This window comes from Clupea harengus, chromosome 14 (genome assembly GCF_900700415.2).
Source record: "Clupea harengus chromosome 14, Ch_v2.0.2, whole genome shotgun sequence".
Taxonomy (NCBI): Eukaryota; Metazoa; Chordata; class Actinopteri; order Clupeiformes; family Clupeidae; genus Clupea; species Clupea harengus.
Genome location: NC_045165.1, coordinates 10,484,584 through 10,502,353, shown reverse-complemented (window position 1 = coordinate 10,502,353; position 17,770 = coordinate 10,484,584). Strand labels below are relative to the sequence as shown.

Sequence of the window (17,770 nt, the reverse complement as noted above, 5' to 3'; positions counted from 1 at the left end):
ATGATTGGTTCTTGTAGGCTTCGAATTCTATAGGATATACTTTATTTCAAGGTATGGTTGGTGGATATGAAAGCGGCGCTACAAATCTATTTTGTTCATTGGTTATGTCGTATTTGGCTTCCATACAATTAGGAGCATTCAGCAAAGAAATGCAATTGGCTTTACTTTTCGGCCCCGAGGCAATCCTTCATAGTTATTGGTTAGATCTACTTTAAGACGTCCCACCTACTTTACCCATTGGTTCCATTATTTTACAGAAACGGAACAGAATTCATTTCAGAAGGGAAAAATAGCCCCTTTTTCATTTTGCGCATGTCTAGTCGTAGGCACCATACGCCATTTTGTTCTAATTGCATTTATTTTCCATTTCGATCGCGGGCTTGAAGACAACAGTACGGCGATCAGTAAGTTGGCGTTGGTAGTTATGCATAATTTACAATTGTAGGAAGATAATCAAAACATTAAAACCACACAGTGCGCTAATTCTTATTTCATTTCAGTGAAACATTTAAAATGCCGTCATGTAGAAAAGGTCAATTGAAGGCTATGAGTAGAGCAATGGCGTCCCTTTTATTTCTTTGGGACGTCAGAAACCCTTCTCTCAGAAATGGCTTGGGGATTACGTAACCGGAAGACCACAAGAAAGAAGGAAGTACATGAGGTGGTTGTGAACATAGAGGGTAAATAGCCTAATACATATTCTGCTGTAAAGCAGAGGGTATTGAATCAATTATGACAGCCATGTAGCAAAAGACTTGGCTTAGTCTATCTTGACATTTTGAAGTTTTTCAAATGTTATTGTTGGTGTAGTTGCTGTTGGATTATAAACTGGGAATAAAATCTCCTCTTTCTCTCAGGATACTGGAAATTCAAATGTTCGTATGGCTGACATCCATTAAGAATATTCTACTGGAAATGACTAATCTGCAGACATTTACGGACTAGAAATGCTAAAAGGGAGCATGTTTATTGTCAACATCTTTTCAGACATGGCAGGGTTGATTTCAGTGTGCACCACAAATCACTTTTTTTTTTACTATCTTAAATATGGTTATCCTTGTCTTATCATAGAACATATGTTGCTGTGCCATAAAAAGTCCTCTTACCAAGCTTAATGTTATCCCATTTGACTGCCAAATGCTGTGTACATCTACCTGAAACATACTGTTTGTCCACACTAGGTTCAGAATGAGTATTGCTTTGAGATTTACTATGGCATACAGATAAGATGATGCGTGTTCTGTATTTAAGGGTTTGCTGTCTGTTAGGCTTGTAATAGGTTCCTTGTTTGCTGAGTGATTAACCCAGCATAATGGGAGCCTCCTGACTCCAACCCCCATGGCGTGCCATACAGGCCTACTCACATGGTCTTGCAGCAGCTGATTGCCACCTGTCCATTGATGATTTTAAGGATCGGACACATTTCCGTTCTTAAAGAGTTGCCTTGTTGAAAATCCAGCAAGTGAGTCCTCATATCTTTTCTAGTCGCATGCCCCCCCCTGACTGAGGAAAGGGGTTCTGAAGGCCATTGCTGTAAGCCAATATAGTCACACAGGTAACTTTGAGTCATAGTCAGAGCCATACGTTCTTTTAACCGTGCCAAAATATTGACCAAAACATTGGAGGTTTGTGGTCATGACCAGAAAAGACCCCCTACAAAGAAGTTAATATTTAGACCGGTGGAGTTGCTTATCAGTATTGGTGTTTAAGCTTTGTGTATTTCTGTCCACTTGAGATATTTGGGCAACGCTAACATGTTTCTTGGTGTCAAGCTAAATTTGTGGAAAAGGACTTGTTTGAAGTTTGTTAGAATGATAAGCTATAATGTGCACTGTTGCATTTCTGTGATTCATTAGGCTATAACATCACTGGCCAGTTAAGGTTCATTTGGAAAGATATACTTGCTTGCCACCCACCTTCTGCACCAGGACTGTAGAATAGCACCGAAAGTGAAGCGGGGATCCAAGGGAGCTTTTCAAGTGGGTTAGTCCTGATTGGGGTCCCAGGTGCTTGGGATCCTAATGCATTTTACCCCTTCAGAATGGATCATTTTTTTAGCCCATTCCAACAGTACACAAGGCCATTGTTTAGACTGCATATTTTACACAGTACCTCATCATTTTAGCCATACTTCTGCTTATTAAGTTGTCAGTCTCTGTAATAAACAATGAATCTGTGAAAGCGTTTGCATTACAAGTCATAGGATTGACCAGTGGACAATACTCAAACTTGTATAACACACTGGAGCTTGTAGCTGAAAGCTATGCATCGCCTAATGAGATCATTGCATTCTGAGACACAGCTAGCTGTCACGTTCCCCACATGGTAGTAAGCTAATAATGCAATCAATTAGCTGCTTGTAATTGACTTTCAGCAAGAGGTTGTCTGAGCTTCCGCCATCAGTGGCATCACTTTGAAATGTTTTCCTTCGCTAGATAAAACCTACAACACACAGCTTTGAATCTGATATTGGTATCTTGGTGTTGCCATGCAGGCTTGATGGTGTGGTGTGAATTCTCCAGAGAACCGATGTAAACAGGCAGAGTTGTTAAGGGTGGGGGGTGTACACCAGTGTTTGATCAAGTGTATATTTTATGCGATTCACCACAAGTCGAGTGTTAGAGTGCAGCAAGGCTGTCATTTTGTATGGTATACACTGGTGGATGGCACTGCTCACCCCCGCAGTACAAGGTTCAAGTCCTTGCAGTGTAGCAAACCACAAACGACCCTCTGCTGCACTGGGATCCAACACAAGAGCTGAGGTATAATGACGCCTAAAAAAACATGTTGACGGTTTGGAAACCGTCTGTGTCAAATGCTTTTTCTGTACTGCAATTGGCAGGCTGATTGTCTGAGGCTAATTGGCCCACTGGGTGAAAGGAAGCCTTCTAGGAGCGCATTTAGGCTACACATCAAGACATGCTTTACCGTACTTAAAAAATAAAATAAAAAAAATACACTAATTGAATCCTGCTTCAACTGCTGCAGGTCTGGATATCAATATTTTGTTATTACACATGGGAAGTAAACAGGTCTCTCTATTCTAATAAAAAGGTACGAGTGAGCAAGCATGGGATTTCAAAGGTCCCGCTGGGCCTTTTACGATACTGAGTTTATCTCTACTGTGACCGAACTTGTTTGGCAGTGAGTGAAACTGAGTAGCCTATAAGATTACACAATTCAGTTTATGTAGTGTGGTAATAAAAACAACTTCACGGTCTTGTTTTCTGACCATTTTTATATGATGTTCAACATCCATCATAGAGAATTCAAAGAGAGGAAACATACGAATGTAATGATCCAAAGCACTATAAAACATACAAAAAAAAGAAATCTTTGCCTTGTAAATCTGGGGTAGAGGACTAGGAGAATAGTGGGTATGACAGTAGTCTGAGGGATAAATGCACGTGTTGCGGCCGGGCCAACAGGCTTTACATGTTGTCCTCATCAGAGTCATCCTCCTCCTCCAAGGCATCCTGTTGAAAGAAAGAGAGCAAAGACAGAAAGTCAATAAGGACACTGCGTTGAAGCATTTCAGCTTAACGAAGGACAACTTCAGTACAGCGTGAAAAGTTGTATGAATGACAAAATAACACTTCAACCAGTCAGAGCATTTTGCTAAGAGATGCTGTTATGTTTTGACATTTGTTTGCTGTCAATTTCTAAACAAATGGATGCTCAATATCAAAAGTTACTTATGTCATAGGAAGGAAGGAAAATTATTCACGTTATTAAAATGAGAATGATGTCTAAAGACGATTTCATGCTTCATTTTCCTTCATGGCAATTCAAAATTGGTCCACAAGTTCAGTCCATGTTTCATAACTATTATTTTCTTCTGACTGAAAAATATTATGGGCTGTTTAACAACCTGCCATTGTCATTGGCTGCTAACCTATATAAAATATCACAATATATTTATTACAGTATAGTTTTTTCCCCACAGTTGTAAAAACATAAAAAAAAGTAAAATGCATGATGAATATTCTAGTTTACTACTTCTGTCTGTTGCATATTAAATGCTGCCACTCATATAGGCCTCTTTTGTATGGGTTACCAACGTAAGCGCATCAAGATGATAGCGGTTTGCTCTGTGGCATAAGTATAAGCGTAAGTGTAAGTTTAGTGTCAAAGTGTTTCATTCGGACAAGTTTGCCGTAAAACAGTTCAGGATGTTCTGAGCTTAGCAATATGCGGATACTTTTAAGACCTGTCCGCTGACGACTAACAGAGGTGTTGAACAGACAGATTGTAGCAGCAAAAGGTAACTGGGGAACCTCACTTTGGGCCACTGAATTTCACATTCAAGGTACGTATTAAGCACTGAGGATTTTGCAGTCTACACGTCAATTCTCCAATTAACACAAAAACAGACAAACTGCAAGAAACAAGGCAGGCAGAAAAATCAAAATGCTACAGGTTCATTACCGAAAATGCAGGAAGCATTACTTTGCCACATCTTTTTTAATTGTTTTGTTTGTGTACTCAAACTCTCATCCATCCTGGGTTATACCCAAGTCATATCCTTGAGAAAAAAAAACTAGGGGCCCACCTAGAACTCTTTAAGCACCTAGATCCCTTATAACAATGCACTTGTTCCCTTTAAGAACTTAGAACCCTTTAAGATTCTTTAAACTCTTATAACAAAGCATTTGTTCCGTTTAAGAACTTAGAACCCTTTAGGATTCCTTAAACCCTTTTAACAATGCACTTGTTCCCACTAAAGTAGGTCTTTAAGGTTGTAGGTTGAAAAATGTCTTTTCCAGACTGATGTGATTGGTCCTGTGTGGGCAAGCAGTGATGTGCACCGTGGGTAATGATGCCAAAGAGAGGTGCTACGAGGACTGGATCTTACCTTGGCGTACTTCTCGGCCTCTTCTCTGACGTCTTTGGGGACCACCTCGTGTCTTCCTTTCGTCACTGTTGAAGGAAGGGAAGACAAAGAAGGTTGTTTAGCTTCGAACCCTGCATGGTTAGAAGCAGCACCATCAATCTGATCACTTTAAGGACAGAAGTTACTGGTTGCAGGTTAGAAGATGCTTTAGACCTCCAAGGGTCAACAGCAACAAGGCTCAAAATGTGTGTCCCGAATGCAAGTTCTACGACCAAATACAAGCCTTTAGCAATTATGTGGCATCATATCTACACAAATGTTTTCCTACTATCCTTTCCCAGAGAAAGACCTTTAGCAACGGCCAACACAGCCTCTAACCTACTTAAATCCAGCAAAGTTCTTTTAGCAAGAAACAGTGGATAGTCATTTGAGTAAGAAAATATTGAGACAACTATAAAGGTTACCATGACACTCATATAGTGTCAGAGTTGGTGTTTCCCTATACCAGAAGTTTGCTTTGCAGACCTAAACATTCCTTCCACTGCATACACACACACACACACACACACACACACACACACACACACACACACACACACACACACACACACACACACACACACACTGAGAGATAGAAGGATGGGTGGATATGGATGTAAGGATTTGGATGAATATGACCCTAACCTTGCAGCCTAGTTACTTCACTATGAGATTACATGTCTGTCGACAACATTTGAAGGTAATGGATGGCAACACGTTTCCCAAACTTCTTACCTTCTCCTACCCAGCTGAGCTCCAACTCAAATGATTTGTCTTTGACTTCATCGTGTACAATGTAGATTCTGCATGAAGAGAGAAAAAAAATAAGATGAGACAGGTCCCTGTAACAGTACCACAACTTGGTTATATGGAGATGTCTTTGGAACCAGTAGCCTGTTAGCAACATAGTAAGTAGCACTACAAATAACATAAAACAAATTTAAATTCAGAATACATCGAATTCATTAAGTGTTACTGAATACACTCTGAGCAATCCTGTTTTGCTTTGCAAAAACCACATGCAATTTCACAGGACATATCTGAAGAGAAACTCACGTCAAATCAAAGCGTCCCACTTTGTTGTAGTGGTGAGACACTGTTTTTAAGCAATGCGGTCATTCATAGCCCCTTTCACATATGAACACCGTAACAATGCCAGATGGAAACAATCTAAAACGGATAACAAATTTCTATTCCCACTCAGCTGTCAATCACAGCAAAGTTCCGTGTGTCTGTCATTCATTCCGACATTAAACCGCATGTTACGGGACACTGAGCGCTGAACCTCCATGAGACGCAAGGCAATCAGCACTGTTAGCAAAGATTTACAGTATAGTGACCGAAAGAGCATGCCAGGGCTCACGCCAATTAACCTAACTATTTAACTAGCTGTTCCTAAGGTGGGTTAATATGAACTCATTAGCTGATAAGTTCAGAGGCCAAACAGCGAAGCTGACATGCACCCTGAGTGTTTTTACCTTTTCCTATTACAAGTTTTTAGTTCCATTGAGGAGACTAACATCAAATCAATTAAAGTTTAATAAATCAAATAAATCATTTAAATCGTTAAAAAGTTTCCTGAGCTAGCTAACTAATTTTTCAAAATCAGCTCACCAATAAAAAACACTCCTGGGCTCAAAGTGATCATAACCACTTGTCGATTACAGCCTTCCCGCTTGCCCAGGGGGTAGAATGGTGGTACGACTTTGCCTTATTAAAACAATTGGTTGCTGTTCCCACATGACGCCAATACGACATCTAAACATAACTAACGGCTTTCAGTCTATGTGGGAATGACCGAAGAGAATAAAAGGTGTGACATTTATGTCAAGAAACTTACTGTAAATGCCAAGTACCAAAAATGTTATATTAACATGAATATATCATTCCTATAACTGAAGCCAGAGAAGCAACAAATATGGCCAACTCGTCTACCCTCTTAAATAAGGACATTTTGAGCACCTCAGATGGCCATATAAAAAGAAAAAGGGCTGATTAAATAGGAGACACATTCTTTCATTATGGCCATATCTTTTGTATGAGGGTGCATATCATATAAGGCATGTGAATTCCACATATGTTAGATATTGATCATGTATATCCCCCACATTTTATTTCTCAAAACTCAAACATGATTCTGAAACCTGAAGCACATTTAGCAACCCATGCTCAATTGCATGATTTACTTAATGACAATGCTGCCCCCTTGTGTGCAATACTGTCCACTGAACATCAATGTCAACTAAAAAAAACACAGACTTACATTTTGGCCACCTCTTTCACCAACTCCCGACAGGTCATGTCTTTCATCTACAAACAAAGAGAAGAAAGGAAATATGAATGGAATATAAAATTGCATAATTGAATACACAATCAGGAAAGGAATCAATTTGTTTTGTATTAGTGCTTCTGAAGAAAATGCTCACGTTCAGTTTTTCAATTTCTGTCTTGGCTGCCTGCTTGGCCTTTCCGATGGCACAGCCCCAGTAACCCTAAAAACAGAAAAAAGAAATGCAAAAGCAGAAATATTATGTTTTCATTTTATTTTCATTCTAATTATTAACTAATTATAACACAACCTAGTCATGCAAACCAGATATTTCCCCTGCCAAGACAGATAACCCAATAACAATAACCACCTTTATATTTTTCCCTTAAAAAAGCATCTGCCCTGGTTCACATCAGCCCTCTGCTTTTGCTCGTGCACATTACAGATGATGAATCAGTATTTGCATACATCAACCCTGCTGACATTTCTTACAAACGTATAGCACCACAATAGAGTTTAGTTTTACGACTCTGAATGGACGGAAATGTGCCAGAGAAATCTTACGTATGAAATCCCTGACGGGTCTACCATGTACAGCTGTGGGCCGTCATCTTCATCATGTGATCCCAGGATGAAACTGAGAAAGGAAGATCATAATTTGTTTCATGGCAATAACTTACAAGACACTTTAACATACAACATTATACAGAAAAATTATTGCGTTGTACAAGTAGACTTCTTGAAGAGTCAAAGTACATGTTAAAACAGAAATACATCATCGTTTAAGCTTTTAAGCTATTTATGCTTTTGAGCTATTAAGCCATCTAAGCATGTTTGTGGCTTTTCCACACTTTTCGCCTCTCTTCAGAGAGCGTAGCTATAAGTTGTATAGTCGTATAAAAGGGGTCTGTTCATTATCGCACAAGGAACAAGCACAGGCTGGCAAGGTTTTAGCCAGAAATATATGGATGTAAATCAGTGGACCGATTAGGATAAACCCATTTTGTTGATCCACCAGCTGTTTAATGGTTCTCTAGTGTCTACTGTGCCTCACCTGCAGCCGAATGGACGCACAGCGCTGTATAACGTGTAAGCATGGACATACATGGCCACTCTGTCTGAAAGATGCTGTTAGAGAGAGAACTTGTTAAACAAAACATTCTGCATCACTTACTTTATATTTTACACATCATTTTTTTTTTTGGTAATGCATATGTTAAAGAAATAATGTTAAATGGCAATTATATCCACATTCATCAATCAAAATGTATATCTCTGACTAATTGTATTACTACAAGATCTCTCCCTCTCTCATTCCAAAAGATTCCTTGAACTCAGAATTTAGTTTAACATTAAGAACAAACAACAAACAGATTTATCACGTCACAAATATCACTGTAAAAGGCACTGTGTGAAGCAGGTTTTCATGTCCTACTTTTAAGGGGATGTCGTGACCGTAGTTGGAGCGGAAGTTAGCAGCCTCTTCCCGAGCTACCTCAGAGAGAGAGCGAGCATCAGCCAGGAGCCCTGCCACAGCCTATGGGACAGACCACAGTTCAGCCGATACACCCGGAGCATGACGCTGATACAGACCTACTGTTCTGAGCATATCTAACTCTCCGGCACTCTGCCTTACAAGATCAGACATGCAACGATGCACACCTTACAATATCCAATGGTGGTCATAATGAAACATGACTGATAAGCTCAAGCAAAACTAACAAAACAAAAAAGAAACTCTGCTGATGCACACATATGATACAAAACGCACATAGTAACATTTAGACATGAACACTTTCCATCATGGGAGTGACTGGCACTGGTATGTTCTCACCATTCCAACATGACGGTCAATGTTAAAGATGCGTTTGTTGGATCCCTGTTCATATAGTTTTGAGAGGACTAGCTTCTCAACACCAAACACAATACCATCCTTGCACCGGATTCCAATCGCTGTACTGTTGAGTACAAATACAGTAATTATAGCTAAATACAATATTACAACAGCATCCCAAAAAGATTCCATTTAATTTGTTTAAAATTGCCTATGAATTGATTTTTCAAATGCATTCTCACCTGCTGTTTTCGACTGCTTTCATTGCATACTCAACCTGGAATACTCTACCGTCAGGTGAGAAGGTCGAAGCAGACAAGTCATACTGTTGAGAGGAGACAAACGTGAGCGTTTTATAGAATGTGGCCTAACTGACAGTTGACTTATTAAACGGTCAACAGTTGTGATCTTAAAGACGGACGTCAAGGAATAACAAATTAAATGCCATTTCCTATAACAAATTAATGCACACTTAAATGAAGAAAGCTAGTCCTCAGCACAGTCGTGTCTCCTGAACTGGGACTTCTCTAATTAGCGTTAAACTGGAACCTGGATAATACCTTAGCTTATTGGGACACGCGCGTCGTCATTCTATGTTAAAATGACTGTCCCTCTCATTTGCTTAAGCAATTAGTTCATATTTTTATCCTATAACGACTTCCAGGACATCAAGTTACTTTCGATTTAGTTAGCACATTAGGTAGCTAATTCACTTGCTCTCAAACCATTCATTGAATGTGACTCAGCACACAGTTAGCCTGCTAACTATACCGCACAGCGCTGTACATGTTAGCTTAGCTAGCTAGCTGGCTAGGTAGCCGGTTGAAGCTCTAAAAGTGAAACTGTATATGTAATATTTCTTTAAAACTTGAAAAGGAAGAATAATGCGTAAGAAAGCATGTAACGTTAGTCCTTCAAAGTTACCCAAATTAATATATCTACACACTAATCTGAAAGAATACTAGCTAGCTACTAAGTTAGCTAATACAAGTGATTGGCTTTTTGAGCATCTTGTCAGCTAGCCTGACATAGGCCTCAATGGAATTCAATGTGTAGCGGATAGTAAGCTAGCATAAGCTTCTAGCTAGATACCAAGCTACACACGGACACACTTGACAAAGCCTTCCAAACGTTAACATCTAGCAAATTACCTTATCATACAAATCTATGAATACAAACACAAATCCGTATATGTGATCGTGACACTTACCCCGGTTCCGATGGAGCTCATTTTGTGGCCCAAGTGCAAAGTTTCAACTCAAAATTTCACAGTCCCTGCAAAACGCAACTCTTCACCACATCACTTCTTCCTCTCTCACTTCACAACAAAGACGCGCCTGATTGGTCGATATCAGCATCGAATGAAAATGTGGATTGTTTTCCTTCTGAACAGATCCTTCTGAACAGTTTTCCTTCTTTCCATTAACTTTACCGTGTTTGAAGAGAGTTGTATGAATAACGTTCACGTAAACTAAATTATTTTAGATGATAGTCATTTATATCATCACAATTTGTAATGATGGTTGAATGATTACATATTACACAGGGCAATAAAAATCACTGTGACCTTCCTTATAAATTAGGACCAAGCTTTATTATGGGCTACCATACAGAGTGAAAATAGAGCTACCTACTAATCCAAGCCTCCATCATACTCTATTGTTGCCCTCAGTGGTTTGTAATAACACCTCTGTGGTTCGTGAAGGCAACATTATTAATTATTTATCATCTACTGCTCTCTAGCGGGTAAGTAGTGTAACAGGACTTTTCCACTTCCTTAATGTTTTCTCCCGGTTTGCCAAATGGAATGAAAAATGCTAAGCTAGCTAACCAAGGCTTGATGAAGTAGCCTGACTTAAGCATTCAATATATATACCTAGTAGAGCCACTACATGCGCCCTTTTGGAAACTTTCTTTTGGTGAGTATTGTGCGACAATAAGATGCTTTCTCGATGTGGCAGTAGGGTGCAAGAGTTTTCACTACAAACATTCCTGGCTAAATCTAGTGACTTATGTGAACTCTTCAAACTCTGGAAAGTTTTTTGCACACATACTCTGATTTTAACTCGTATTCGTGAAAATATAGCATAACGTTTCATAATAAATATAAATTAAACGGCAACACATTTTCAGTAGGACATGACAGATGTTTTTTTTTAGTTAATGTCTTTGATACTATTGTACATATAATTTAGCATTAACTATGTTGCGTCAGCTGATCTGTTACTGTACTACTGCAGCATAGTCTAAATGTAGGTGGGCTAGTCAACTATTGCTCTGCTGTGACTTGGAAACACTCGATGCATTCGTGGAAATATTAGTGAAAAATTATAACAAGACCGGTGTTTAACTGTCAGAGGCTATCTGCATGTGAGCTGAGAGTCTATGTTAGGCGTCTCTTGTTGTCTTGGTTATGGCTCGAATTTCAAATGAGATACTCTGACATCCTAAGAGATAACCCGTGTAGGCTAGATAGCATTGCTGGCGAAGTCTTGGCATTAGTGCTGCATGACCATGGATAACAGGAGCAGAGCACATGATGTGAAATATGCACTTCAGCGGGCAAAACACAAAATATCAAACTTGGAACATGAACTTTCTGTGAAGTAAGTAGTAGACTAAACATACACAGCTAAACTCTCAGATTACCAACCATTACACTGTTTTGCTCTCTAAGGAGGCTGTTATGGCTCAATGTTAGTTTGTTGCATGTATTTCCCGGTGGTCACCTTTCTATTTACTGTATAGTGAATGCAAAGATGGGTTCATTAATCGCATGAAATGAAATAACTGTGGTCAATGAACCCAAAATACCCGGAAGGTGTTGCAGCAGGCTCTGAGGTCTTCCCTTCACCTCAGAAGAGTAGCGCTACACATACACAATGATCCTTTTTGAATTAGGTTATCTTAAACACTACAACTACAACTCCTTTCTGTCCTGTTTGACTGTTGTGCAGGCTGATTTCATTTTGTGCACAGACAGAAACATGATAGTACCCCTCTCCAGTGGTAGGTGATAGCCTAGTTACTGTGGTTTGCCGCAGCTATGCCGTATCCTTGAGGGGAGATGGTAGGAGTACAGCAGATGAGCTTTTAGTGGATGGACTTAGCTCAGTATTTGTTGAAAAGATGGGTACATGTATAGGCAACCCCGTTATGTATTTGAAGTTGCTTTCAGTTGATACAAGACAGTACTCCATAAAGGCAACAAAGTTTGACACATCCAAACATTTTGAAAGATTGTTGTCATCATTTTATAACTTTTTCTCAGCCTAGAAGCTGTGTAATGGCAATAAGAACAAGAGCACATAGGTTTCTTTGTGGCTGTAGCGCTCAATGTCACAGCATTTACCCCATGACCATTTAAACCTTTGGTTAGATGATGACCTTCAGCTGTGTGTGCATTGTGGAGGAGATTAGCGTGACCCATGCAGAGTGCTAGTAGAAGGCATATGATCAGATTTCTGTGTTTTGTTCCATGGGTCTTTAGAGTAGGGGCCAAAGTCTGCAGCTTTTCTATAGGCTAGTCAGCTACTTATGTCGTAGGGTCTATTGCATCTTAGCCTGAGTTGGTCATTTATCACTTTCTTTTGCTGACCCAGGGAGAGCTGTTCAGAGAGTGAAGAGGAGCATCTTTCTTCGACATGGGTGAACAAGCCGGAACTCAAAGACTCCCTTTTTGACATGTACAGAGGTAATTTTCATCAATAACGATTACTATTGTTTTTTTCTTGTATCATGTTCTGCTCTTTATTTTTTACTTTATGATCTGCACTAGAAATTGATCACTGTATTGATAATACAGTAATTAGAAAATAGTAACATTTTGTGACCTGAGGCTTTAAGGTGAGTCTTATCTGCAAATCTCCAAACCATCCTGTGTCTCTTTTGTAAATAACTATAACTTACCCTACCACAAATATTCAAGCAGTACAAATCAATGGCATTAGGGACATCGATCTTTCATATACATCTTGCCTGTGAGTATTTTACTTAGGTTATCTGTACTTTTAAAGGATTTTAAACTACATTGGACACATAAAGCAGTGAATGAGAACCCAAATCTCGATATTTTTAGACTTATTTACTGTGCACCTTGTAAAAAGACACGCTGGGGGTCAGTGTAGTTGATATATGTGGATATCATCTAAAACTGAAAGCCTATGAATAATATCTCCTATGCAGTCGAGTTGGAATAGATGTCAGAGATAATGCAACGCATGAGTGCATAAGAGGTTTGCTGGAATGTGATGACTGAAGACCTGAGACCTTTGAGAAGTTTGAGCTAGTTAAGGGTATGCATACTTAACTTCCATAACTTAATGCAATGGTGCAGTGAAGTATGTAAATGTAACCTATAGAAAATACTCATTGTAAGCTTTTTTTGTAACTTCAATGTCAATGGTCAATGGAGTTGAATTTAGATAAAGGTATGTAACGTTATTATTGTCAACCACTAGAGGGCATCCTCACCATTTCAAAAAAGTGACATGGACTGTGTTGTGACACTGTAATCCTGCCTACTGATTTGGTCATTTTGAGTCATTTTAAGTGGATGCAGAAGGTGTCAAGTGTAAAATTTGACCTAATGTTCTTAATGTGCAACAGTGAACATTAAATATGTTTGCAATGAAATAGAATTTAACGCTGTTTAGATGTGATTGCCAGAGAAATGGCTCGTTGATGGCTAGTATGTAAACAGCTTAGTGATGAGCACAATAAGCTTCTGTAATATTGGTATCACCCTTGGCAATTTCCTTGGCAAATGAACACATAAACAGCTCACACTGTACCTCAGGAGAGAGTTTTGCACTGTTGTCTATTATACCAGCGTCACACTATTCTCAGGGCTGCCGAGTTTGTATTGGTGGTGTAGCATGGAGAACTGATGTCTGTTGCGGTGTCTAGTATAAGTGTGTATCAAGCATTCTGCGCCGTGTTACTCGTGTGAGGACACTGATATTCACCACATTTAGTGGAGTGTGTTTAACCCTTCCAGTAGGCCCATAAATCACAAGCATGGCTCAATGCTAAGTGAATTGCCAGGGCAGTTATCTTTATAATGGGGGCAATTGCTGTTCTCTTGTCTCTGTTTGTTTAACCCATTGAAATGGACAAAGCACTGCAATAAACACATGTGTCCCCTGGGAAGGAGTGCGGTTATATGATGGGCTTTCAGTAACAGAGTTAGCCAGGTGGACATGGAGGGGCACAGAAGACACTACGTATTTAATATGTTGATATGAGCTCAAGAGTCGGGTGCTTTGATGGTAACTGGATCATAATTTAGGCCATTTGAACATTTTTGGCACTTGCTTCTTGTTTCCTTTGTGAAATGTTTTTTGTCCATGTTAATTCTAGGTGTAAGGGTGAAAACAAATGATCAATGATGATTTCAGGAATTCACCAAATCCTAAAATTTACATGACTGTGTTCGAAAAAATATTTATATATTTTTTTTTTTATTTGTTTCCTTTAACTGACAAATAACATAAGCTAATGCAGGAGTTCACTGTGTCCTTGCCCGAACCATCATTATACTATATCAACTCTAGTTAACACGCAGCTGGATATTTCCTCCACCCTCAATTTTCTTAATGCCGTACACCTTGTCAGCTGACTGTTTTGGTGCACGTCAGGTGCGTGGTAACGGCATGCCGAAGGCCACCTCACAGCGCCGCACATCCTGCTGAGGCTCGCCCCGCTCGACCACATCCTATTCAGCTGGGTGGAGGCCATATCGCTGTGTGTGTGTGTGTGTGTGTGTGTGTGTGTGTGTGTGTGTGTGTGTGTGTGTGTGTGTGTGTGTGTGTGTGTGTGTGTGTGTGTGTGTGTGTGTGTGTGTGTGTGCCATATCGCTGAAGCAGGATGTAACCTGCCTCAGGTCCTGTAACCCAACACGTAGGGCACACTAGCTGCCTATCCGGATTTCCCTATTCAGTGGTGACTGCCTGCCACTGAGGGTACTGGCTACCCGCCTCTGCCTTCTTCTCCTGTTCAAAATTCAGTACGCTATCAAGTCATCCCAATCAAGGCCCTAAGCTGGCTTGTGGGTTGATTTAATGCATGGTTATTAACCTTTTCCACAGAGAAAGTGTGTGTGTGTGTGTGTGTGTGTGTGTGTGTGTGTGTGTGTGTGTGTGTGTGTGTGTGTGTGTGTGTGTGTGTGTGTGTGTGTGTGTGTGTGTGTGTGTGTGTGTGTGCATGACTACATGAGTGAAGACAGGCACTGATGAGCCAGTGGATCTTACTGGCAGCCATGCGGTAGTGGTGGGTCTGCCTTAGCAAATCCCTAATTCCTCCTAAAACAAGAAACACTTTGCTTCTGTGATTTCATTCACTTTAATAAGACCCTGCACAGGTAAGAGAACAGGTGTCAAATCCCTGTGCCTAGAAGGGATTCTTTGGTGTGGTTCTTCCGAGGATTAATGCACATTACGTCGGAATAGATTAGCTGTCCATCATTACAATAATATCAGTCTGGTATCATTTAATTAGCACAAAGGTGGATGTCTCTTTGAAAATGATGGTTAAAGCTGACTAAAACTAAAAAACTAAAAAGTGTTAATTTAATGGAGAAAATGTTAGAAAAACGCAGATTGAACAATAATGGAAATTGTTCATGTAGATCAAAATACGGTCATCAAAAGCAATTAAAAAAATTATGAACAAAGTTATTTTGTTTTCCCTGTCCTCTGGTCTCCCTGTTTGTACAGTTGGAGAGACTTTCATGTTTAATAATTATTAATTGAATATTTATAATTATTATTAAACAAGAAAAACCCTTCTTTCTTGCAACATATGAGTTAGCAGTTAGATGTTTTGAATCCATTGAAGCAGTGGTGCTAGGCTCACGGTTTTCCTGAGCCTGTAAACTGCTTCTTTAGCAAACTCAAACTCAAGCCACACACAGAAGCCACCCCACAGCCTCAGATAACAAACATGGGAAGGTTCATTCGTGGTTGAATGGGCCTTCCATAGGCCAGAGTAGGAAAGCGCTACATTTGGGATTGGCTTTGTTCTTAGCAGGTAGATAGACCTCTGCCTTGACCTCTCACCCCCACCCAGCGGACGCTCCGTCTGGGCAGGAAGTGTGTAGTTAGGCCACGCGAGCTCAGTGATGCGAGGCGCAGCTGGTCGAGGTGTGAAGACAATGACGGTGTGGTCTCGATGTGTCCCCCCCCCCCCCACCTTCACACTCTTTCTTTTCTCTCTGTATCTCTTTCTCGCTCCCCCTCTCTCTCTCTCTCTCTTTCTTTCTCTCCCTCTCCGTTTCTCTCTCTCCTTGACACCCACCACGATGCTCAAAGTTCCCTTCTTTTCCTGTGCGTGTCACCTCACAGAAAGAGAAAGAGAGGACTTTTGGGGGTTTGTGGGGGTTGAGTGGGGCGGGGGGGGGGGGGGGGGGGGGGGGGGGATTGTTGTTGGTGGTGTTAGAGAGGGGGGTGGGACGGGGGGGGCGGGGCGGGGGCGGGGGGATTGTTGTTGATGGTGTTAGAGAGGGGGGTGGTTGTGCACGAGCGGCACTTTGTCCAGGCTTCCATGCGGGTCCCATTGAAGTTCAAAATCCCTGGAATTGAGTGCCGTGTGGCCTCACTGGCCATCGCACTCCCTAAGTGGGTGGTCCGGGAGGCTGGAGCCGCCACCAGCACTACCGTGGATCTCCTGGCTAACAGAGACACACAGAGACACACAGAGACACAGATTCCTCGGGCCCCTGGGCCCCGGCTCCCCATCTTTTGTCTCCCCATGTTGGTTTAAGGAATAGACACAGGGTGGGCACTGCTAAAACTTTGGTGGTGATGATTATCCCCTATCCACCACTGCAGGGCGTTCTCTCTCTCTCTCTCTCTCTCTCTCTCTCTCTCTCTCTCTCTCTCTTTCTCTCTCTCTCTCATTCTCTCTCTCACTCTCTCTCTCTCTCTTTCTCACTCTCTCTCTCTCTCTCTCTCTCGCTCTCTCCTCAAATATCCACGCACACATACGCACCAAAACAGATATTCGCCGTGAAATATCGCTCAAGGAATGGCAGGGAACCCGTTTTAATCCGAGCAATGTAATCATTATTATTGTGGGGTATTTAAGATGCAAAAGACTGGTTAAGCTCAAATGAATCAACCCTAAGAGGATATAGTCGCTGTGAGTAGTAATTCTGGGCACCTAGTGTGAAATTATAGCTTTGGCAAATAGAATCAGTATAATTCTGAGTAGAAAAAGAGCCAGAAGGGCCTCAAAAATCGAGAGGCCCCACAAATTATTCTTGTAAAGTTGATTGATTTTGTTTGATTCTGATCAACATATTTTTATATATATTTTTATATTTGTGTTTAGGAGTAGCTGTTTCTTTTCCAATGCATGAAAATGAGAGGGCTCCTTTGGCCAGCTGGGTCTGAGCACCTCAGGGGTGGGCTGTTGTGGCCCACCTCCTCCAGTCATTGATACACAAGCTGCTGTGTTTAGTTTTCTTATTAAGTCACACATTAGCGCAGTTACTGGGTGCTAATGTGTGCGGGCGCTGCATAGTTTGCGAGTCGGCCCACTCGTGAGCAGGGGGGATTTCAGGCGACCCAATAGCAGCCTCCTGAACCGGAGAGAGCAAAACAAACAGGGTGGCTGGCTACTCATCGCTCCAGTGCAGAGGCCAATGTTTGAACAGGGGCGCGACGCGAACGCTTTCTCCCGCGGTCCCCGGCGCTCAAACATCAAGTGCTGATGAGGACTGCCTCGTTTGTGAGCTGCCCCTGGTCTTTCTGTCTCTGTCTCTCTCTCTCTCTCTCTTTCTCTTTTTCTCACA

At 40.9% G+C, this 17,770-nt stretch overlaps 2 protein-coding genes and 1 long non-coding RNA gene across 4 annotated transcripts in view; 2 read left to right on the top strand and 1 right to left on the bottom strand.

Annotated features, from left to right (window-relative positions):
- Nucleotides 1-73: 73 nt before the first annotated feature.
- LOC122133504 lies at nucleotides 74-972 on the top strand. Its single transcript, XR_006152817.1, has 2 exons — nucleotides 74-680; nucleotides 858-972. It is a non-coding gene; the product is annotated as an uncharacterized LOC122133504 (long non-coding RNA).
- A 2,248-nt stretch (nucleotides 973-3,220) lies between these two features.
- psma3 (proteasome 20S subunit alpha 3) lies at nucleotides 3,221-10,323 on the bottom strand. Its single transcript, XM_012826830.3, has 11 exons — nucleotides 10,187-10,323; nucleotides 9,219-9,301; nucleotides 8,977-9,100; nucleotides 8,578-8,679; nucleotides 8,197-8,270; nucleotides 7,707-7,779; nucleotides 7,300-7,365; nucleotides 7,137-7,183; nucleotides 5,609-5,676; nucleotides 4,856-4,920; nucleotides 3,221-3,476 (listed from the first exon to the last, which is right to left on the bottom strand). The coding sequence occupies exons 1-11, from the start codon at nucleotides 10,205-10,207 to the stop codon at nucleotides 3,432-3,434; spliced, it is 768 nt and encodes a 255-aa protein (XP_012682284.1). The 5' UTR covers nucleotides 10,208-10,323; the 3' UTR covers nucleotides 3,221-3,431.
- A 413-nt stretch (nucleotides 10,324-10,736) lies between these two features.
- The window catches only part of mipol1 (mirror-image polydactyly 1), a 58,362-nt gene continuing 51,328 nt past the window's right edge, over nucleotides 10,737-17,770 (top strand). Inside the window, exons 1-2 of one of the 2 annotated variants that reach the window (XM_031580067.2) lie at nucleotides 10,737-10,895; nucleotides 12,579-12,670. In XM_031580067.2, the coding sequence (XP_031435927.1) occupies nucleotides 12,661-12,670 (10 nt within the window). In that variant the 5' untranslated portion in view covers nucleotides 10,737-10,895; nucleotides 12,579-12,660. Of the gene's footprint in view, nucleotides 10,896-11,400; nucleotides 11,583-12,578; nucleotides 12,671-17,770 lie in introns of those variants that run through there. The other variant, XM_031580066.2, reaches the window with a different exon arrangement.

Excerpts from the sequence above, each read along its gene's own strand:
- psma3 (XM_012826830.3), bottom strand. The coding sequence starts at position 10,207 with ATGAGCTCCATCGGAACCGGG. Across the intron at positions 8,680-8,976 it reads TTGACCGTCATGTTGGAATG|GCTGTGGCAGGGCTCCTGGC; the intron begins GTGAGAACATAC and ends TCTGTCCCATAG. Across the intron at positions 3,477-4,855 it reads AGGCCGAGAAGTACGCCAAG|GATGCCTTGGAGGAGGAGGA; the intron begins GTAAGATCCAGT and ends TTCTTTCAACAG.